The sequence below is a fragment of the Dendropsophus ebraccatus genome, chromosome 9, assembly GCF_027789765.1.
Source record: "Dendropsophus ebraccatus isolate aDenEbr1 chromosome 9, aDenEbr1.pat, whole genome shotgun sequence".
In the NCBI taxonomy this organism is placed as follows: Eukaryota; Metazoa; Chordata; class Amphibia; order Anura; family Hylidae; genus Dendropsophus; species Dendropsophus ebraccatus.
In genome coordinates, this window is record NC_091462.1 from 4,134,703 (window position 1) to 4,158,719 (window position 24,017).

Genomic DNA, 24,017 nt, shown 5'->3' on the forward strand with positions numbered 1-24,017 from the left:
AGTAAATAGCCCCTCGCTGTGTGCTCCCCCAGTGGTATATAGTCCCCATGTGCTCCCCCAGTAGTATATAGACCCCTGCTTTGTGCTCCCCAGTAGTATATAGCCCCCCCTGTGCTCTCCCTCCCATATAGCATATAACATAAAAAAACAAACTCTTATACTCACCTGGGTCCGGGCGTCTCCTCTTCTCTTCTCCTCTTATAGCCGCACTGCAGCAGTCACTAGACGCCGCTCTCCCCTTGTCCTGGCATCGGCGCTCCAGTGACGTCACTCAAGTGCCGAAACCAGAGACACAGAGCGGCATCTTGTGACTACTGTGGCCATAAGAGTGACTGACAGGGAGGAGGCAATGGCTCCCGCTCTGTCAGTGCTGCTGCTGCACGGTATCTATAAGTGCTCATAGTTACTGTGCAGAGGGGAGCAGTGCAGCACAGTATACAGGTATACACTGAGCTGCAGCAGGGGTCCGGACAGCTGGCCTCCACGGCCTGCCAGTTGAGGACCCCTGGTTTAAAATATTTTTTTGTTACCTTTTTTTTGATAACCCCTTTAATCATCCTCCTGTCACCGCCAAGCATCTATGTGGTCCTATACGCACTCTTCTATCATCCCAAACTAACAAATAACATTAAATTCCCCTGAAGTCATGCTGCCATTTGTAGCAGGTATATGAATGAGCAGAACCCATTCATATCTGTGGTAATAACTATAGACAGCAGGACCGGGTAGTGACATCATAGCTGTCCGCCACCCCACCTTTCCTCACAGCAGGATCATTGTCGGGGGTTAATGGAGACGTATCCCGTTGCACTCATCTCTACTAGAGAAATATGGGAGCTTCCGGAAATAGCGCCACACTTGTTCAGAGGTTGCATTTGGTATTGCAGCTCAATTCCATTAATAAAGGATTAGAAATGACCTGCAATGCCTCACACAGCCTGAGGACAGGAGTGGCGCTTTATGTGAAAGAAAGCAGCCAGAGTTTTCTTATCCTGTGCAACCCCTTTAGGTGGAGAATTGAAGTGTTTCGCGGCTATAGGATGTGACCTAAACGTGACATGGGAGAAACCACATTGTAATTGAACAATTTTCTGTCTTTGTTGACAAGGCATGATGGGAGTTACAGATTTACAACAGCTGGAGGGCCACAAAGGGTCTCCTAGTAACTGTATCCTGGTTGCCATAGAAACCATTCACAGCTCAGCTTTCAATTTACCAGTGCAGGTTTGAGAAATGAAAGTTGAGCCGTGATTGGTTGCTATAGGGGCTGCGATTGGTTGCTATGGGGGCTGCAATTGGTTGTTATCAGAGCTGTGATTGGTTGCTATGGGGGCTGCAATTGGTTGTTATCAGAGCTGTGATTGGTTGCTATGGGGGCTGCAATTGGTTGTAATTGAAGCAATAATTGGTTGCTATGGGGGCTGAGGCCCAATCAAATAGTTCCTTTTATAGTTCCTTATAAAATGAAAGCTGTGATTTGATTGGTTGCCATGTTAGCAGCTCCTCTGCACTGAGCCCGTTAGATTCCAGTGTTGCCCCGGTTGCCCGTACACAGCTGCATCACCTCGAGTTGCGATTATTTTTACAGTTTCGGATTTTCGGTTCCATTTTTGTTTATCCAGTACATTTTTAACAGCTGTCAATCAAACTCAGGTAGGGACCGCCCCTAACTGGATGACATAACCCCGCCCCTTACTAATAGCATATCCCCGCCCAATGGCTGGGTGCCAGCAGGTTCCCGCCCACAGCTCGTCGTCAACGCCACGAAGGAGGCTCTTCCCGCCCCCTGTGACGTCACTCGCGCTGTCTGGACGCCGTGTTCTGGTTCCGCTCCCGCCGGTGCTCGGTTACCTCACAGCTTCGGGATTCTCCGTGTGTCTGCCCATTGCAGACCCGACCCCGACTCCGGAGCCCCTCACTGGATTGTAGTCGCAGCCGAGTCCAAATGGCCGCCATTTTGTGACAAGGCCGCTGGAAAGCTGCGGAGCCGCGGACTCATGTGACTGGTCCCCGGGCGGGGAGAAGAGCTGCCCCCGGGCCTGTGTCCCCCCGGCCTCCGGGTGGAGCGGGCTGGGGGGCGGAAAGTGGTGACAGGGGGCAACACGGCCTAGTTACCTGCAGGTGAGTGTCACCCCCGGCTTCCCTCAGGATGGTTCCGTCCTCAGCTCCCCTATCCTGTCATGGTTGTGTCCAGTCACCAAGCCCGGAAACGGGGCGCACAGCGGGACCCGAAATGTAAGGGATCCTCCCCCTCCTGTCACCCCCTTCTAGTGTCCCCCTCCTCCTGTCACCCCCCTAGTGTCCCCCTCCCCCTCCTGTCACCCCCTCCCCCTCCTGTCACCCCCTTCTAGTGTCCCCCTCCTCCTGTCACCCCCCTAGTGTCCCCCTCCCCCTCCTGTCACCCCCCTCCCCCTCCTGTCACCCCCTTCTAGTGTCCCCCTCCTGTCACCCCCTTCTAGTGTCCCCCTCCCCCTGTCACCCCCTTCTAGTGTCCCCCTCCTGTCACCCCCCCTAGTGTCCCCCTCCCCCTCCTGTCACCCCCCTAGTGTCCCCCTCCTCCTCCTGTCACCCCCTTCTAGTGTCCCCCTCACCCTCCTGTCACCCCCTTCTAGTGTCCCCCTCCTCCTGTCACCCCCCTAGTGTCCCCCTCCTCCTGTCACCCCCCTAGTGTCCCCCTTCCCCTCCTGTCACCCCCCCTAGTGTCCCCCTTCTCCTCCTGTCACCCCCCTCTAGTGTCCCCCTCCTCCTCCTGTCACCCCCCCAGTGTCCCCCTCCTCCTCCTCCTGTCACCCCTCTAGTGTCCCCCTCCTCCTCCTGTCACCCCCCCTCCTCCTGTCACCCCCTCTAGTGCCCCCCTCCTCGTCCTTCTCCTTCTGTCACCCCCCTCCTTCTCCTCATGTCACCCCCTCTAGTGTCCCCCTCCTCCTCCTGTCACCCCCCCCTAGTGTCCCCCCCTCCTCCTGTCACCCCCTCTAGTGTCCCCCCTCCTCCTGTCACCCCCTCTAGTGTCCCTCCTCTTCATCCTGTCACCCCCTCTAGTGTCCCCTCCCCCTCCTTCTGTCACCCCCTCTTCCTCCTCCTGTCACCCCCTCTAGTGTCCCCCTTCTCCTCCTCCTGTCACCCCCTCTAGTGTCCCTCCTCCTCCTTCTCCTGTCACCCCCTCTAGTGGCTATCAGTCTCTGTATACAGAACAGGCTCTGGTGTATATGGCGGCTATCAGTCTCTGTATACAGAACAGGCTCTGAGATATATATATATATATATAGATAGATTATATATATATGGAACAGGCTCTGGTGTATACGGCGGCTATCAGTCTCTATATACCAGGTGGTGACTCGGGTGCGGTGGACGCTGTGTGATGAAATGTCTCACGTGAACGCCCCACTTCCCTTTTCTGACACTTGGTGATGGCGGAGGATATGATGTGTGTACAGCGCTGCAGCATTGCTTCCTCATCAGCGGGGGTCTCGCTGCCGGGGTCGGTCCCTACACATGCTCAGTGATGGCGGAGGATATGATGTGTGTACAGCGCTGCAGCATTGCTTCCTCATCAGCGGGGGTCTCGCTGCCGGGGTCGGTCCCTACACATGCTCAGTGATGGCGGAGGATATGATGTGTGTACAGCGCTGCAGCATTGCTTCCTCATCAGCGGGGGTCTCGCTGCCGGGGTCGGTCCCTACACATGCTCAGTGATGGCGGAGGATATGATGTGTGTACAGCGCTGCAGCATTGCTTCCTCATCAGCGGGGGTCTCGCTGCCGGGGTCGGTCCCTACACATGCTCAGTGATGGCGGAGGATATGATGTGTGTACAGCGCTGCAGCATTGCTTCCTCATCAGCGGGGGTCTCGCTGCCGGGGTCGGTCCCTACACATGCTCAGTGATGGCGGAGGATATGATGTGTGTACAGCGCTGCAGCATTGCTTCCTCATCAGCGGGGGTCTCGCTGCCGGGGTCGGTCCCTACACATGCTCAGTGATGGCGGAGGATATGATGTGTGTACAGCGCTGCCAGGGTCTCTACACACCCACATTGCTTCAGCTCAGCCGCGAGTGGATCTGGCGCTGTGCGTTTTTGTATATACAGTGCCGACCTATTGTGACGGGCTGCAGACCTATGTTACCTCTCTGTAGTCTCTGTTCACTTGGAGCGAAATCTCTATCATTATTCCTCTCAGAGACCATGTCACGTGTCTGAGATCCGTCTCTCAGTGACCGTTCACATGTTACATAGCACACCTTTGCCTCTTGTGGTGTATTGGGGCAAGGGGGGTGACCCTATGACATCACATCAGGCAGGGTCGGGGAAGGTGACATGTGACATGTAACATCACACCAGGTGTGGGGGGGACCCTGTGACATATCACATCACACCAGGTGGGGGTAACCTGTGACATCATCACACCAGGTGGGGGAAACCTGTGACATCACATTAGACGCCCCCTCCCCAGCAGTAACAGCAGACGCCTGTGTTCCCAGTTCTATAGCTGTGTTCCCCAGAGGATTGTTACTTTTAGTGTTTTTGGTGTTTAGTCTGCGGAGCGTCTGCACGCAATGTTCTGCAGAATCTTATTTTTATAGCTCAGGAACCTCACACGGCCATATTAGAGCTGGAAACAGGATCGGTCTGCCGGGAGCAGCGCTGGAAAGGCAATGCCGATGAGTTTTGGGTAGAATCTCTTGTCTTTCCAGCTGGACAGGTTTTCACCTCTGTTTGTTGCTGTGGCCGTTCACCCCCTGGTGGTCCCGGAATGTATGGGAGGACGCTGATGCTTCTGCCCTATAGATGTCAGTACTGGACGGGGCAGGAGTGCCAGCCGCCATTTCTGTCTTATTTACTATTATGTTTTATTGTTTTAATGCAAAATACATATAAGAGATTTCCTTCTTGTTGCAGGAGAGGCCGGAGCTGCACATGGGACGCTCATCTCCCTGACGCTGCGACTACCCGGCTGCCATCATGGGTAAGGCGCATCCATACCGCTGTCTATACCATGCTACATTATATAAACACAACTGTATCCCGCCTAGACCGTCCCCTGAGCTGCTCAGCTTGGGCTCCAGTGTGTTACAATGTGTCAGCACAGATACTATCCAGACAGCATTGTACAGACTGGATGTCACTGCAACAAATTCTCTCCTGTGAGAACTATTTATGTTCTTAATCTCCTCACTAATGTCACTGTCTCTTACCGATGTCAGTATGTTCTGGATTGTACTCCCCGTCTAGTCCTGCTCACGGCTGAGGATCGGCTGCAGTTGTATCCAGAACCTTCAGCTGACTTTATTACAGAGTCTGGAGTAGGATACATGGTGGATACCCACTGAATAGTGCTATACATGTTATTAACCTGCAGCATGAACAGATTCTAAGGGAGGATTATGTCTAAGCTGGAGACAACTGCAGCAAAGCTTCACCTGCCAGAAGCTGTGGTTTTGTTTCTGGAGTATTTCCATATAATGACAGCAAATAGAATGACTAAACTGATCCAGAGTATGGGCTGTATGAGACTGGCCTGATCCAGAGTATGGGCTGTATGAGACTGGCCTGATCCAGAGTATGGGCTGTATGAGACTGGCCTGATCCAGAGTATGGGCTGTATGAGACTGGCCTGATCCAGAGTATGGGCTGTATGAGACTGGCCTGATCCAGAGTATGGGCTGTATGAGACTGGCCTGATCCAGAGTATGGGCTGTATGAGATTATCCCCTGGTGGTGAAGATTTCTGTTCCCCGTATAATCTGCAGGTGAAATATTTTGTAACAGCTGAGACGTCCTGCGCTCCAGTCAGTGAAACGCAATAATCTGCAGCCCATAGACAATTAGTTTTTTTGCTCCTTGGCGGTGTCAAAAGAATGGCAGCTGACGCTAGTCACAAGCTGCTGTAATAGCCGCCTTCATATGTGGCTGCACTTCCTATAAGAAGAGATGGAGGTCTCTTGGCCCTTTTTTTTTTTTTTAATCCTCCTTAATATTGATTTTGTGTCCATTCACAGGTCCAGGATGTGCAGCGGATTTGATATGGTATTACATTGCTGCAGATCCTGTACACATGAATGGGACCCTAAAGCAGGGAAATGGGTGCCGGGCATCCTGACAGGTTGTACTTGTGTCTCCACAGATGAGCAGCAGGCCCTGGACTCAATCATGCAGGATCTGGCCGTCCTTCATAAGGCTAGCAGACCATCTGTGCAGGAATCCAGCGCAATCAAGACCACCTCTCCCAAGAAGCAGGTTGGTGGCAAGTAGGGCTGGCTGAGAGGCAGATTATCAAATTTAAAAAAAAAATAGTTTTTTACCGTTCTTCTAAATAAGATATATATATTTTTGTAAATAAACAGAACATTTCCCCCTTGCAGGCGCCTCACATACTAGTTTAATGGTGGTTGAGGCAGCAAATTTATTGCTTCGCACAGTAACAGTGCCCCCGCTGTGCCCCCGTATAGGCAGTTATGCTTAATATGGGCCCTGAAATAGTCAGGTCCCTCTGTGCCCCTTATCATATAGGAGGTCTTCTCTTTGCCCCCTTATGGTATTGGAGGTCTTCTCTTTGCCCCCTTATGGTATTGGAGGTCTTCTCTTTGCACCCTTATGGTATTGGAGGTCTTCTCTTTGCCCCCTTATAGTATTGGAGGTCTTCTCTGTGCCCCCTTATGGTATTGGAGGTCTTCTCTGTGCCCCCTTGTGGTATAGGAGGTCTTCTCTGTGCCCCCTTGTGGTATAGGAGGTCTTCTCTGTGCCCCCTTGTGGTTTAGGAGGTCTTCTCTGTGCCCCCTTGTGGTATAGGAGGTCTTCTCTGTGCCCCCTTGTGGTATAGGAGGTCTTCTCTGTGCCCCCTTATAGTATAGGGAGTCTTCTCTGTGCCCCCTTATGGTATAGGAGGTCTTCTCTGTGCCCCCTTATAGTATAGGGGGTCTTTTCTTTGCCCCCTTATGGTATTGGAGGTCTTCTCTTTGCCCCCTTATGCTATAGGAGGTCTTCTGTGTGCCCCCTTATGGTATAGGGGGTCTTCTCTCTGCCCCCAGATGGTTTAGGAGGTCTTTTCTGTGCCCCCAGATGGTATAGGGGCCTTCTCTGTGCCCCCAGATGGTATAGGAGGCCTTCTCTGTGCCCCCAGATGGTATAGGAGGCCTTCTCTGTGCGTTCATGTAGGTAGCCACCCCTTTCCCCCAGTTGTGAGTTGTCTACCCACTACCAGTGTACAGGATTATATCCTATGTCTCCTATGAGGTCCAGTGCTGCTTTCCTATATAGTAGCGCCATGTGACCGTGACCTCACCACTGCGGCCCCCCTGCTTAGCAGCTGGACAGAGTGCAGGGCTTTTGTACTGCTGATGGCACAGAGCCCCCAGATTGTCTATGTGGCTCTAGTCACATCCGGAGCTGCATGCATTCTTCTGTTTTAGATCTTTACATTCATTGTTTGTGACCGTGATCCTTATTGTTTTTCAGAATGACGTGAGGGTGAAGTTTGAACATCGTGGAGAGAAGAGGTGAGATGTTGTTTTCCCCTTAACTAACACTAGTGTCACATGACTTTACTGCCGCTGATCCCTCACATTCCTGATGATTGGTATCAATAAAACCACATGACAGCGAGCAAAGGTTACCTGACACTACCAAGCGTCCGTCTGGGCTATTGATCTGATCATACAACAATAGGGTTATGTAACTGCTGGGGAGGCTTCAGCCCGTGACACTCCAGCTTTTACACATGAGAGCATGATGGGAAGTGCAGCTCCACAGCTGGTGGAGAGTTACAGGTCGCTCATCAGGGCCTAACTGGACCAGTAGTGTTCACAACCTCTGAGAGCATGCTGGGAGTTGTACTTATGCAGCTGATTGAAGATCATTGTCCTGAGGGATTCGTGTCAGATGTAAATGTACCTGTAATATCAGGTGGCGGTGGTAATGGTGAAGCAGAGTACTATAAGTGACGCTGATGATGTGAATATACATTCCTTAGAGGCGTCAGGTTGACAGTGAAGGCTCGGCAGCTCCCTGCATCCCAATGCACATATCTTATATTATGATCGCCTATAGCCCCACTGACAGGCTCACTGCCCACAGATTAGACCGCTCCCATTAAAGCTAGTAATAAATCAGTATGCAGTGGCTCCCCCTAGTGGTGGCTGCAGGCAGACTCTTCTCCTGCTTCTCTGTATGAGCTCAGTCAGGGGCTTTAGAGCTCTCACACTTCGTAGAAAACACGGCCGTATTTCATAACAACTGCCGTATTTGCGCAAACAACGGCCATTGTTATGAAATACAGCTGTGTTTTTCACGTAGTGTGAACCCGGTCTTAAGCAGCAAAAACCTTTTACCAGCTTAGAGAGCAGAATTAAAGGGGTACTCTGGCCTCGATCCCTTTATTTTTTACAATTGCCAAGGAGGGGGTGGATGAAAACCATCTACTTGCCTCCAGCGCTGACACTCTCATCCCAGCTGGATTGGGCAATGATCCAGAATGAAGAAGTGGTACACCGTTACAGCCACTGAATGAGTGACCGGACCTTCCAACGCCCCATATTAAACCAGAGGAGCTGGATGTAGGGGTGCTGGGGAGCTAAGCAGATGGAGTCGTTTTCATCTCTTCTCGCGGCCACAGTACCCCTTTAGTTGGGTGATAAATGCTGCAGCTCTATTGCCGTGGTTGCTGCTGTTCTGCTCCCTCCTTGCTGGTGTTCTGTGATATTATAAATCCGTAGGAGTGTAGGAACAGTCTGGGCTAATGCTGTCATCTCTTATTACAGGATCCTTCAGTTCCCCCGGCCCATCCTGTTGGAAGATTTGTTTGCTAAAGCTAAAGTAGCCTTTGGGCAGTGCATGGATCTTCACTACAGCAACAATGAGGTAAGAGGGCGCTGGTCTATAGGGCTTAACAATGGTTTATTATCACTGGTAGCAATCCAGGGAATAAAGGGGTCAGTGCCGCTGTTCACCATAGCGTCTGTATGAGGCTGGGCACTGCCGGCCGTGGCCTCTGTATGAGGCTGGGCACTGCCGGCCGTGGCCTCTGTATGAGGCTGGGCACTGCCGGCCGTGGCCTCTGTATGAGGCTGGGCACTGCCGGCCGTGGCCTCTGTATGAGGCTGGGCACTGCCGGCCGTGGCCTCTGTATGAGGCTGGGCACTGCCGGCCGTGGCCTCTGTATGAGGCTGGGCACTGTGACATTTGTGTAACAGGAAGCACAGTGACGCCAGTGGCTCTGGACCCTTCCTGCGGTTTCTCTTCAGTCTTAGTCATAAGTTATTAAGCAACTACTGGGTAAATAATTCGCTTTATGTGGAAGCGCAGATTCCTCTGTGCTGCAAGAGGGATGTAATCCTATGATTTAGTACCCTGAAAGGCTAACCGCCTGTCAGCAGAACCTCCTGCTGCTGCTGCTGTTTGATGATGATGATGATTATTATTATACTGGACTATATTGGACTTATATTAATCCCCCTCCGTGAAAAGTTTTTGAAACCATTTGTTCCTGATTTATACTGGTTTCATTTCCTCTGCTGGTCAGCACTGAATGGTGGACCCATCCTGACCTGATGCTTCTCACAGCTGAGGGTTTGTCGCCTTTATACACAGATATTTTTAGTGTCTTTTTGTCACAATTTATTAGTGAAGGGCTGTTTAGCTCATGTAACATAGTTTATATTGGATCTGTGATAGTATGAGAGAGTGTGTTATGAGGTCTCATAATGTAGCTAGGGGTCCCCATATTTTATATGACCCCAGGGGATCTACTATATAGGCAGTTCTGTTAGATATCTCCACAGCAGCTCTCCCCTGTGCTCTATAGCCCCCATATACCCACATTTAGGGGCACTGATATGGATATTACCATGTCTATAAATCCTAGGCATGTCTAACTGGATGATGTTCTCTTTCTCTGCAGCTGGTGATACCATTAAAAACCCAGGATGATCTGGACAAGGCGGTGGAGCTGCTGGACCGGAGCGCTCACATGAAGAGTCTGAAGATCCTGCTTGTCCTGCATGTTCACAGCCAGGTTAGAGGCCGCTCTGAATCTACTGCCTGTATCTGTATGTCTTGGGGGGGGTTCTAATGACTAGCAGCAAATGGCGACCAGGGGGTGGACAGGTGCACTGGGGAGAGTAGCCCCCCTCAGTGCGCCAAAATGACTAATTGACATAAGGATTAAACTTCTAATAGCATAAAAATAATGCAGAGGAGGAAGGTACGAAACTTCCCTTCATCCTCTGCCCTATGAGGAGATTCTTCTAACCTGCTTATAGTTTCCCTTGAAGGACTTTTGTGATTTAGTTATCTTTGGCATCTTAGGCCACAAGCTTGTGTGATATGGAACACACGCCTTCCCTGGAAGATCTGGATAATACAGTATTTGGAGTGGCAGAGACTAAAGACCGGATGCCCATCATTGGTAAGTAGAGTAGGGGTGACTGCTTCTCCTGGAAGCTGCTATATTGGACTTACTGTTCATTGTTCCCTTTATGATCCCAAGGAAACCTTACGCGGGACAGGAGTTCTCCCCCTCCAGGTTACATTCCAGATGAACTGCACCAAGTGGTTAGAAATGGATCCTTCACCAGCATTAACAGTGAAGGGGAGTTCATCCCTGAGAGCATGGACCAGGTACAGTTATTCCCAGTCTTCTTCATTGTTAAAGGGGTACTATGGGGAAAATATTTTTCTTTCAAACCAAGTGGTACAGACTTGGGCTAGTTGGGTCCATGCGGTCTCTGCAAAATGTCCTATTGCCGGAGCCATGAGATGTTTCTTCTGGAAGACTACGCTGCTACAGAGGTATAGGAAAGCTGTGTCATACATGTACAGCACTAGATAGAGCCATGTGTCCTATGTGTGCTGCTGTACAGGCTCTTCTGTGTGCGTATCCTGACTGGCTGAAACTGGGGGTGTTTTTCACAGAAGCCTCCCAGAATTAAAGGCCACCACACAGACTAATGGACATTGTATTGTGGCATGGAAGCTGCTGTGACTGCTGCAGAAATTTGCTTTGTATATTCCTTTTCTTTGGTTGTGATGTGACTAGTTGCATAAAGCTTCCCACAGATGCATCCCCCTAACTCCCTCATGTGTTGTCTCTTCTTGTGCTTTAGATGCTGGACCCTCTGTCTCTCAGCAGCCCTGAAAACTCTGGCTCCGGCAGCTGCCCATCTCTTGACAGTCCGTTAGACGGGTAAGTCTTGTGTACTGTAGGGTACCTTCAGGGTCCTATTCCACGGGCGATGGGAGCTCGATCAATAGTGTAAACGAGCGCCGATCTGCTAGCAGCCTGTCTGAGCTGACAGACCACTCAGCCAATCGCTGGCCGCGGCGGTCCTGACCTGTGATTGGCTGAGCGGTCTGTCAGCTAAGACAGGGCCGATTATCGCTCCGTGGAATAGGCCCCTCAGACACAGCAGACTTTCTAGAGAGAAGATGCAACTTTTGCTGTGACTTTCAGACAAAATAATCTGCAGGACACTCACTTCAATTGTATTATTCATTGAGATCTTCTACAGGCTCTCCGCGTATGACTGCCCCTTCTCTGCATTGTGGATGGTGCTGAATCACTTGTATCTTCTCTTCTCTCAGGGAAATTTATCACAAGTCAAGAATGCCGCGAGCTCAGAGCTATCCTGACAATTACCAGGAGTTCTCAGGTGAGGCGGCCCATTACCCCCACCGCTCTCTTGAAAAGCCACACTTTACTCTGCATGACTGAAATACTTTACACTTGAGATGATCATAAACCAGCTTTGGCTGTCCAGGCATGATGGGAATTGTAGTTTTACAACAGCTGGGAGGGCAAAGGTTCCCCATCCCTGTCATAAACAAAAGGTCAGGTCAATGTTCTGCAGATAGAGGGAAGGAATTAGGAGTGGGGCGTTCTAACATAGAAATGTGTGTGTGTATGTATATATAATTTTTTTTTTTTTTTACAATTGTTCCATAATTGTGTTATTCATTCCATATGTAAATTGTGATTTATATTGTAAGGGCAACCAGCGCAAGGGCCCTGCGCGGACGTTCTATCTCCAGTGAACTACACTATAAAACGTTGAATTTTATTGTTTATTTTATCTATAAACTGAACCATTTATTTAGTTTTGATTTATTCTATATAATTATGTATATTACTATGAATTTATGACATTTTAATTTTTTAAAAGATAAAAATTGTGATATATTTAAATATCTCCTGTAATTAATTCGCCTTCATAAACACCAGATATATAATATATAATTAATTTGCTTCCATAAACATCTGATATACAGGATTTACTCCTAGAGAGCCTACATACTTTTTTATTTTATAAATATTCTTGGGCGTTAGAATAGTAGTGCACTCGGAGTATATATCCCCCAACACCTTCCAAATTCCATAGTAAGGTGCAGCGAACATATACTGTACAATTTTTTGTGTTAACCCATTCCCTCACCTTAAAATAATGAGTTGATATCATGGTCCTTGTGTAGAAGTCCCTTGTTGAATGTAAATATCATGTACCCTCCTCAGCACAGGGTTGTCACATGTTCAGATGCTGCTTCTGTGTTTCCTTGCTGGGGAATCATGGATTTCCTTTGCAGAGAGGGCGATAAAAGATGTCATGTGTGTCCTCCCTGCATATCTGTGTGTACTGGTCGTTGGTAATATGGATCTGTATATGGGGACAGCACATAGAGAATATTTAAAAATATATTAATAAAACCATATATAGTAGGAAAAAAATAAAGTGCCCATTCTGCATAATGTACTGAGGCGTAGTACCCCGAACATGTAGTAATCGCCCCCTGCCACTAGGAGGTGCTCTTATACCTATGATTGTGCAGTGTCTCAAATGAGGGAAGGAGAGACATGTAAACTTAAGCGGTTTGTCATCGGCGCTTTAGTGACATCGTACATTGTAGAATATATACGATTGCTATAGAAGGCAGAATTATGGGATTTGTTATGAGGGGAATTATCACTGAACAAATTGCCACAAAACCAGAAGTGAAGGCATGTCTCTGGACCTTTTATCTACCTCAGATGGCCATCACATACCCTGCGCTTCTCCTGATACTGGATAATGTCATCATTCATCGTTATCAGTCATTGGTGGGGTCGTTGTTATATGAAGAATTTCTATTCGGACACTGACTGGGGGGCAAGGGGCACAGATGTGCTAAGAAATAAATCTCTCCAGTATGATTCACTAGGTCTCTTCTCCTTTATGATACTTCTTCAGCTTTCAGCTTCTATAGCTTATCATCTTTGTTGTCCATTTTAGATTACGACATTCCAGTATTTGAGAAGTTTGGGAAGGGTGGCACGTACCCACGGAGGTATCACATCTCATATCTTCATCAGGATTACAGCGATGGTGAGAAGAAAGACATTGTTCGCTCTGGGACTAAAGGGGTTGTCACAAATACCATCACTTATCCACACAGAGATCAGTAGTAATCTGATTGCGGAGATCCAATGATGATAGCCCAGGGGGGCTCCTGATAGCCTGGGGGACACCTGACACAAGAGGGGGAAAGCCTAGGGATATCCTAATGCTTGTAAATGGCTTCTTTGACCACAAATCTTAACCCACAAAAAAAAAAATTAAGTCCTGTCTGCTAGGTGTCCCCCTTCTATGCACACAGCTGTGTTCTGTCATATAAACCCTTGCAAACCCAGTGCAGCAATAACTCCTTCTCCCTCACTTGAGAAATATGGAGTCTCTGCAGGTGACAACGCTAACACCAATTTGACACCACTCAGAAGGATTAATGTTAAAGGGAACCTGTCACCCCGGGCAGCCAGTCCGAACCCACCCCTCCCCTAGTGAGAGTCCGGCAGACATACCTGCTCTTGTGTGTCCTGTCGTGAAAATCTGGCCTCGGCTTATTTGTGGTGTTAATATGCAAATTAGCAGTGATTTCCTATGGCCTTTGGACTCATCTCCGCTTATGTGCATATTGAGCGCGCAGATGAGCAGCGGTCAGATCTCTGTGGTGGGACACACAGGAGCAGGTATGTGTGCCGTTCCCTGTCCAGGGGTGGGGTGGCTGTCCAGTGGTTTGGGGGGCTGCCCAGGCTGACATGTTCTTTCCAAAGATTTTATAAACCTGCCTATTTTTAAAGAATAGGTCTTTAAGTTATTACTAGTATAGGTGACCCGGCCTGTGTTATTGTGGTGAGGTAACCATAAAACACAAAATGCAATGTTTCTTTAGTGTGTGCGCTGCTGCCCTATCCACGGTCTGTAGGAGTGAGGGGTGGGGGTTACGCCATAAATCCCCAGTAGAGGATTCCCTTTTGTCTTTTAAATTTCCAATCAATAATGTTAATTCTTTTAGGTCGGAAGACATTCCCAAGAGCAAGGAGAACTCAGGGGAACAGCTTCAGGTCTCCGGTCAGCTTCAGCCCCACCGATCATTCCCTGAGCACCAGCAGTGGTAGCAGCGTCTTCACCCCAGAGTATGAGGACAGCCGGCTGCGGAGAAGAGGGAGCGATATAGACAATCCCACCCTGACCGTGATGGATATAAGCCCCCCCAGCCGATGTAAGTCTGCCAGCCGCGGCCCTCCTAGCGTATAGAGATATTACAGCTCTCTGATCAGGGGACAGACCTTCATGACCTCTGTGCTAGGGTCATAAGAAAGAAGCCAAGCATCCACAGTAAATTAATGATGTAAGATTTGAATGTCACGTTTGTTTTCAGCACCACGTGCCCCATCAAACTGGAGACTCGGGAAACTCTTAGGGCAGGGGGCCTTCGGCAGGGTTTACCTGTGCTACGATGCCGATACTGGAAGAGAACTGGCTGTGAAACAAGTCCAGTTTGATCCAGACAGTCCGGAGACCAGTAAGGTAACCATCAATCTCCAGCACACGTTGCAGACTGAATATAAATATATATTATAATTTCTGATACCAGTTGGTTTAAAATAAATAAATTTCGCAGCAGTACCCCTTCAAATTCATATAAGGTAAAGTCCTTTCAGCACATGCCATTATAAAATATATATATTTTATAACGGCATCTGCTGAAAGGATTTTACCTCGTATGTATTTGAAGGGGTACTGCTGTGAATTTTTTTTTTTTTTTTTTCAAATCAACCGGTATCAGAAAGTTATACAGATTAAAGTTAAATCTCCATTCTTCCAGTACTTATCAGCTGCTGTATGTCTTGCATGAAGTGGTGTATTCTCTCCAGTCTGACACTGTGCTCTCTGCCAGAGTAGCAGCAAATCCTCGTAGCAAACCTGTCATGCTATCCAGACTGGAAAGAATACACCACTTCCTGCAGGACATACAGCAGCTGATAAGTACTGGAGGACTGGAGTTTTTTTTCTTTTTAATAGAAAGTTATACAGATTTGTTAATTCTGACACCAGCTGATTTTCTTCAGAGTACCCCTTTAATATTGTGCCACAGTTCTAGATATGTGTTTATAATGTTGATAAAGTGGCTGGTTAAAAATGAACTGTCCCTTATATCTTATCCATCCAGGAGGTGAATGCGCTGGAATGTGAAATACAGCTACTAAAAAACCTACTTCACGAGCGCATTGTTCAGTATTATGGCTGCTTGAGAGATTCCCAGGAGAAAATGCTCTCTATATTCATGGAGTACATGCCAGGGGTGAGTATATGAGAGGCACCTCCATGCCAGGGATGAGTATAGGAGTCTAGAGTATATGAGAGGCACCTCCATGCCAGGGATGAGTATAGGAGTCTGTAGAGTATATGAGAGGCACCTCCATGCCAGGGATGAATATAGGAGTCTGTAGAGTACATGAGAGGCACCTCCATGCCAGGGATGAGTATAGGAGTCTGTAGAGTATATGAGAGGCACCTCCATGCCAGGGATGAGTATAGGAGTCTAGAGTATATGAGAGGCACCTCCATGCCAGGGATGAGTATAGGAGTCTGTAGAGTATATGAGAGGCACCTCCATGCCAGGGATGAATATAGGAGTCTGTAGAGTATATGAGAGGCACCTCCATGCCAGGGATGAGTATAGGAGTCTGTAGAGTATATGAGAGGCACCTCCATGCCAGGGATGAGTATAGGAGTCTGTAGAGTATATGAGAGGCACCTCCATGCCAGGGATGAGTATAGGAGTCTGTAGAGTATATGAGAGGCACCTCCATGCCAGGGATGAGTATAGGAGTCTGTAGAGTACATGAGAGGCACCTCCATGCCAGGGATGAGTATAGGAGTCTGTAGAGTACATGAGAGGCACCTCCATGCCAGGGATGAATATAGGAGTCTGTAGAGTATATGAGAGGCACCTCCATGCCAGGGATGAGTATAGGAGTCTGTAGAGTATATGAGAGGCACCTCCATGCCAGGGATGAGTATAGGAGTCTGTAGAGTATATGAGAGGCACCTCCATGCCAGGGATGTGTATAGGAGTCTGTAGAGTATATGAGAGGCACCTCCATGCCAGGGATGAGTATAGGAGTCTGTAGAGTATATGAGAGGCACCTCCATGCCAGGGATGAGTATAGGAGTCTGTAGAGTATATGAGAGGCACCTCCATGCCAGGGATGAGTATAGGAGTCTGTAGAGTACATGAGAGGCACCTCCATGCCAGGGATGAGTATAGGAGTCTGTAGAGTATATGAGAGGCACCTCCATGCCAGGGATGAGTATAGGAGTCTGTAGAGTATATGAGAGGCACCTCCATGCCAGGGATGAATATAGGAGTCTGTAGAGTATATGAGAGGCACCTCCATGCCAGGGATGAGTATAGGAGTCTGTAGAGTATATGAGAGGCACCTCCATGCCAGGGATGAGTATAGGAGTCTGTAGAGTATATGAGAGACACCTCCATGCCAGGGATGAGTATAGGAGTCTGTAGAGTATATGAGAGACACCTCCATGCCAGGGATGAATATAGGAGTCTGTAGAGTATATGAGAGACACCTCCATGCCAGGGATGAGTATAGGAGTCTGTAGAGTATATGAGAGACACCTCCATGCCAGGGATGAGTATAGGAGTCTGTAGAGTACATGAGAGGCACCTCCATGCCAGGGATGAGTATAGGAGTCTGTAGAGTATATGAGAGGCACCTCCATGCCAGGGATGAGTATAGGAGTCTGTAGAGTATATGAGAGGCACCTCCATGCCAGGGATGAGTATAGGAGTCTGTAGAGTACATGAGAGGCACCTCCATGCCAGGGATGAGTATAGGAGTCTGTAGAGTACATGAGAGGCACCTCCATGCCAGGGATGAGTATAGGAGTCTGTAGAGTATATGAGAGGCACCTCCATGCCAGGGATGAGTATAGGAGTCTGTAGAGTATGTGAGAGGCACCTCCATGCCAGGGATGAATATAGGAGTCTGTAGAGTACATGAGAGGCACCTCCATGCCAGGGATGAGTATAGGAGTCTGTAGAGTACATGAGAGGCACCTCCATGCCAGGGATGAGTATAGGAGTCTGTAGAGTATATGAGAGGCACCTCCATGCCAGGGATGAGTATAGGAGTCTGTAGAGTATATGAGAGGCACCTCCATGCCAGGGATGAATATAGGAGTCTGTAGAGTATATGAGAGGCACCTCCATGCCAGGGATGAGTATAGGAGTCTGTAGAGTACATGAGAGGCACCTCCTGCCACAGGGGACTGAAGGGGCAGATAATGTAACCTGATTTCTTCTCCATAGGGATCAATAAAGGACCAACTTAAGGCATATGGAGCACTTACAGAATTTGTAACCCGGAAATATACCCGCCAGATCCTGGAGGGTGTCCACTATTTGCACAGTAACATGATTGTACATAGAGATATTAAAGGTGAGTTCTGTGCTGTGCACCAAGGTAAGGGTTTCCCCACAACGTGGTATTGATCTGTACGTATAGCCATAGTGACTGAGAGGCGGCAGCATTCATGGCTTGTTTGTCTGATCCTCATTGATGACAGATGGGGAAATTATATAATGTGGGATTTTGTTTTCTGTTTCATGTTATGGATCCTGGGAGCTCTGGTCCTGATACAGGTCTGTGTTCACCCCACAGGAGCCAATATTCTCAGAGACTCTGCAGGCAATGTAAAACTGGGAGACTTCGGAGCCAGCAAAAGGCTCCAGACCATCTGCATGTCTGGTACTGGAATGAAGTCTGTCACCGGCACGCCGTACTGGATGAGTCCAGAGGTCATCAGTGGCGAAGGGTACGGCAGGAAAGCCGATATTTGGTGAGTGAAAAAGTTGCTCATTGTAGGTCACCAATCGTGAAAAGTGCAAAACCCTGAAGTCTATGTTCTCATCTGTAGATACAGGTTGCGTTATCTATACATAACATGACTAGTTCTGATCCTGTATTCTACTCCAGAGCTGCACTCACTATTCTGCTGGTGGGGTCACTGTGTACATACATTACTTTTCTGATCCTGAGTTACATCCTGAATTATACTCCAGAGCAGCACTCACTGTTCTGCTGGTGGGGTCACTGTGTACATACATAACTTTTCTGATCCTGAGTTACATCCTGAATTATACTCCAGAGCAGCACTCACTGTTCTGCTGGTGGGGTCACTGTGCACATACATTACTGATCCTGAGTTACATCCTGTATTTCTTTTATTAAAATTTTAAACATAACAATAACTACAGAAATAACGCACCATATACCATATCTAACCAGAACAAAACAATAAATAGAAAAATCACCAAAACAAAATGAAACCATAACATAAACCTCTGGTCCATCCCCACACTCATTCCTCCACACAGACAACCCATATACCTATATACAATATATACAAACCTATATACACTACTGTATAGAAACCTACTATATACAATACACCACAATATACACTACTATATACACTATACCACTATATAATATACACTTATATACAATACTATATACACTACACCACTATACACCTATATACAATACACCACTATATACTATACACCCATATACACTACTATATACAATACACCCCTATATACTATACACCTATATAAATAACTAAATGTGATTTCCCTGGCCCAGTTGCATTGTGCACAACCTAATACCACAGAAACAATTCTACTAAACCCAACAACAACTAAACAAGACGTCATTACACAAATAAACTAAAACTAAACAAGACACAATACAAAAATAATAACCTACAACTAAGCAATACATATAATATTATGCCCCCCAGTACATGATTACGGACGTCCGTGAACCAGCCCGGGATTTTATATATATATTTGTCTCACAGAAGCCCCCTCCCCCCTTTTACCCACCACCCAACCTATCACTAAACCCCAACCCCAGGTGCAAGCAAAACATATATAATATATACAGTATATACAATTTATACAAACCTACAACGACAATCACAATACGCAAACTTATATAAAAATATATAACATACTAAACCCAAAAAGATGAGACTTCTCAGCCCCACACACAACCTGAAAGCCCAAGATCAGCGCCTGCAAGCCCTATACTCCAGTATCTCTACAGCACAAAACAAAAGACTAATGTGCCAGCATCAGCTTATTACTGATCATGAGTTACATCCTGTATTATACCCCAGAGCTGCACTCACTATTCTGCATATGCCTTTGTGTTCTTTTCCCCAGCATGTTTATGCTTTTTTTTCCCTCTTTATTAGGAGCGTTGGTTGTACAGTTGTGGAAATGTTGACTGAGAAGCCCCCATGGGCGGAGTTCGAGGCCATGGCCGCCATTTTTAAAATCGCCACCCAGACCACCAACCCTCAGTTGCCAGCCAACGTATCGGACCACACACGGGACTTCCTGAAAAGGATTTTTGTGGAGGCGAAGCTGCGGCCGTCGTCTGAGGATCTCCTCAGACACACCTTCTCCCAGTGTCACTAGCCGCCACTTCTTCACACTCCGTTCTTCCTTTTTGCTGCGTTCTTTCCAAAGCCGATGGCACTTTAAGAGCCAAGTAAAGACTCTGCAGAACGACGAGAGAGTGAGCTTCCTCTCGATGATTCCTCCGCTGATCCAGGGGGTGGATGGTCTTGGTGACTGTTGTGGTGAACACTTTCTATGCTCTGGACTCTTCTCCACAAGGTACAGCGACGTTCGTCACAGTCCAAGCACTTTAGAACATTCTCCGTTCCGGTCAAATGAAGGCCGGAACCTTTTGGTACATAAGAGGAGTCCGATGTTTGTGAAGGACGAGAGCCATCCGGCATGTGGCAGCTTTTCACAGTGCCCCGGGCGATGATGGTGGCGGCGGCACTGCTGGGGATTACAGCTGCTTTTTATTTTTTGTTAAATGTTTTTGTTTTTGGTTCTTACTGTCGGTTTGAGCGTTTTACGCCATTCCATGTGTCTACAGGCCACCAACACTAAACCCGTGGCTGCCAAACAGCAGGAACTATACCCATGGCACATGTGACTTGTTTTATCCCTGGCAGCCATTGTTTTAGTGTGAGGATTTATTCTAATGGGCCCTTCTTGCTGATGGTTTCTTTCTTGACTTCCTATGGCCTTTGTTTTATTTGTCCCCTGTGCTTTAAAGGGGAACTTCAGTTACTTTTTTTTTCTGTTTCAAATCAACTGGTGTCAGAAAGTTATACAGATTTGTAATTTACTTCTATTAAAAAAAAAAAATCTCCTGTCTTCCAGTACTTATCAGCTGCTGCATGTCCTGTAGGCAGTGGTGTATTCTCTACAGTGTGACACAGTGCTCTCTGCTGCCACTTCTGTCCATGTCAGGAACTGTCCAGAGCAGCAGCAAATCCCCATAGAAAACCTCTCCTGCTATGGACAGAGGTGGCAGCAGAGAGCACTGTGTCATACTGGAGAGAATACACCACTTCCTGCAGGACATGCAGCAGCTGCTAAGTACTGGAAGACTGGAGATTTTTTAATAGAAGTAAATTACAAATCTGTATAACTTTCTGACACCAGTTGATTTGAGTACCCCTTTGATCACAGAATATTGGGAGCATATGAGGCCAGGTGGTGCACAGATCATCACCAATGGGTGAGAGATTTGTCAATCATCGGCTACATGTCTGAATGCAAATGAATAAGTGAAGCTAAAGTTTTTTTTACCTGTAGGAATGTTGGCTCCTTGTCTGTTCCCTGTGCGGAATGCCGTTACTGTCATGGCTGCCGACCGCTTTTCATTGCCTGTTTAGTTTAAGTTGTGCTTTTGAGCGACCTCCAAAGTGCTGCACACTTGTCCCAGATGTTGGCCAGGTCACCAGGGGTCGCCTCCAATCTCTGCCTACAGGGTTCAGTATTTTTCTCAGGCAGATAGAGGACAGCCCAGGTGCCCACACTTTGGGGTGGTAACACTCTTGGATTATATTTACCCCAGTTATTGTGAGTGATGGAGGTGGGTATATGGCTATGGTGGGCCGCCGGACTACTAGAGTTTGCCTATGATTCGGAAGCTGCGCATCCTGATAAACTATAAAGTGGCAAATGATTGTATTAAAGGTGGATCCCTATATCCTATATAGCAGAGATAGCGTCGCTATTATCCGATTGGTAAATCTAGTTTACCATGTTGCAGATTATTCCCCTTAGTCAGTCTGATGGTGGTGGATGCAGCCGCAGCTCCCGTTATCCCAGTCAGTTCTCTATTTGCAGCCACCGTGGGGTCTGGTCAGCACGTCTGCTGGGGGTTTGTCTCAAAAGCCATTAGTGACCGTTCTTACCAGTGCCTTTAATGTCTGTGTGTCCTGTGAGTATATATGTATATAGCTGACACGTGTGTGTGTGTGTGTATATATGTATATAGCTGGCATGTGTGAATATATATGTATATAGGTGACACGTTTGTGAGTATATATGCATATACATGACGTGTGTGAGTATAAAAGCATACAGGTGACCTGTGTGTCCAGTGGTACATAGTTGACAGGTGTGTGTGAATATATAGGTGACACTGTGTGTGAGAGTATATATGTATATAGGTGACACGTGTGAGAGTATATATGTATATAGGCGACGTGTGTGTGTGTGTGTGTGTGTGTGTGTGTCCAGCGGTACATGGGTGAGCATCTTTTGGCTGTGTACACAGAAAGTGCCAAACCTCTCTCCTTGTCTGTACATTCCTATAGGTGGCGCCATCTGATCCAGGATCGTCTCATTGTAAATGACTGTGGTTTTCGGGCTTTGCCTGTAGAGCTGACCTTTTATATGGCGGCTTGTTGTGCTTGCTGTCAGGAAATCTACAGCCGTCCGCCTAATTGCTGAGGTTTTGTTACCGTTGTCTTGGATTTCTGCTGATGGTTAGGTATATACTGGTGACCGGTGTAGCCCTGAGCCCGGACGCATCTGTAGCAAACCCTCAGCTAAGAGAAGTATTGGGTGTGTACAGGGTTTCATGTTCTGGATCCTGGCCCTGTACATTATCACAGGATGATGGCCGCCTCCGGCTCATACTGAACATCAGACGCTTAGGTTTTGCTATATTATGGAACTTTCTTTTTTTTAACTCTTAAATGCCAAAGATGTGTGATGTCACAGTGATTTCCCTCTGTGTTGTCCGCTTGTTTTCTTGTTTAACCTCCCTTCTCTGTGGAAATATTACAGGACCTGCTGAGCCTTATAGTGTCAGATCATGTGACATGGCTATTCTATACCTGGATATGGCATTTATCACCAGTTTTTTCTTACAGGAGCGGTCTGTTGCTCCCTGGCGGGTTATCCCAGTCAGCAGTAGACAGATCTTCCATGTTCTCGATCAGCGAGGTTACTGTTATATTTAATCAGATGTTTCCTCTATCATGTTCAGATATTGCAGCCGGGCGTCACGTGATTCATACAATGGAGAAGGGGAGGCTTGTGCATCCTCTCATACCCGCTGCAGATACGGCCGTCTGTGTCTGGGGTGTTTCAGTATACGGACTGTGTCTGGGGTGTTTCAGTATACATATGGGTCTGCAGCATCTGAATATGGAAAATGCAATGGCTGATGAAACCTAATACCCTGCTCCAAGCAGGCCCATTACAGGGGGGATTGTAGCCTGGACACATTATTATATACACACTGGATAGGTGATTGCTGGGGTCCTGCATTCCCCCTTTACAAGGCTGCGATGAGGAGCACTGACCCTGCTGCTTCATGTATACTGTGTGTATATGTTTATACATCTTTTCGTGCACTTGGTGGTTTCCACCAATGCTGCGGACTGGGTGTATCCTGGACTGCTGCTCCCCTCTCCTAGTATCAGTCTGTGGGGGGTCCCCCTGTTCTGGTGGTGTCAGCTGTCAGACCTCACTGATCTTGTATTTATTGGTTAAGGATAAATTCTTCAGACTGTAAACCCCTTATTGTAGCCTGGGAGAGTAGCTGCATCCAGTAATGTTTACATCCTTAGAGCCGGACGGGTTTGGACTGGTACGCAAAGCATAGTCTACATAGAGTGGGATAATGTGGAGGCGGTGAAGGGGTCACTGGTATTCAGGACTGTATCATGAAATCGCCATGGCCCCTATCATGCTGTAAAACGCTCCTGTAGACTTAGAATGTATTGGGGTGTTATACTGCTCCCCGGCAGGAGGAGAAGGTACTGCACTGCAGGGGATGTCACTACTTCTCATTCTGTGCTCAGGGCTTCACCTCTCTCCATCTTACAGATCTGTATTCAGTTTTCTTCTGATCCTGCGGTCATCGCTGTGTCTTATATGGAGGATATAGAGACCAGGAACTGAATCTAGAGTCCCACCGCCCCATCTTATTAATTATCATGGCTGTCATGTGGCAGACGGTCACAGGTCTATATCCTGCCTGTTACCATGTATATTATATATACACCTTGGAGTTGGGTTCAGCACTGTGTTCATGATCTGGCAGTGAATAGGATAACACGCTCATCTATATGGGTCTGACCATGGGACCCTCACTGATCACGCTAGGTGGGGTGTGACTGGTGATGGTTCGGACTCACATACCTGCTGGGTGGTGTTACAGTGTGTCAGGGCAGTGGCTCCGAGCTCGTAAATCGTATGGGTCTCCAGTACACACACACACACACGTATACATTAGAGATGAATGCATCGGGTTCGAGTCAATCTGAACCCGAACGTTCGGTATTTGATTAGTTG

The 24,017-nt window shown here is 47.7% G+C and overlaps 1 protein-coding gene across 1 annotated transcript; it reads left to right on the forward strand.

Annotated features, from left to right (window-relative positions):
• The first annotated feature begins 1,716 nt into the window (after positions 1 to 1,716).
• On the forward strand, positions 1,717 to 20,525 carry MAP3K2 (mitogen-activated protein kinase kinase kinase 2). Its single transcript, XM_069984803.1, has 17 exons — positions 1,717 to 2,121; positions 4,899 to 4,965; positions 6,124 to 6,236; positions 7,455 to 7,495; positions 8,756 to 8,855; positions 9,895 to 10,008; positions 10,302 to 10,401; positions 10,483 to 10,613; positions 11,099 to 11,178; positions 11,577 to 11,644; positions 13,256 to 13,348; positions 14,316 to 14,522; positions 14,682 to 14,830; positions 15,474 to 15,605; positions 17,637 to 17,766; positions 17,989 to 18,166; positions 19,592 to 20,525. Exons 2-17 carry the CDS (start codon positions 4,962 to 4,964, stop codon positions 19,815 to 19,817), a joined length of 1,866 nt encoding a protein of 621 aa, XP_069840904.1. The 5' UTR covers positions 1,717 to 2,121; positions 4,899 to 4,961; the 3' UTR covers positions 19,818 to 20,525.
• Positions 20,526 to 24,017: the final 3,492 nt, after the last annotated feature.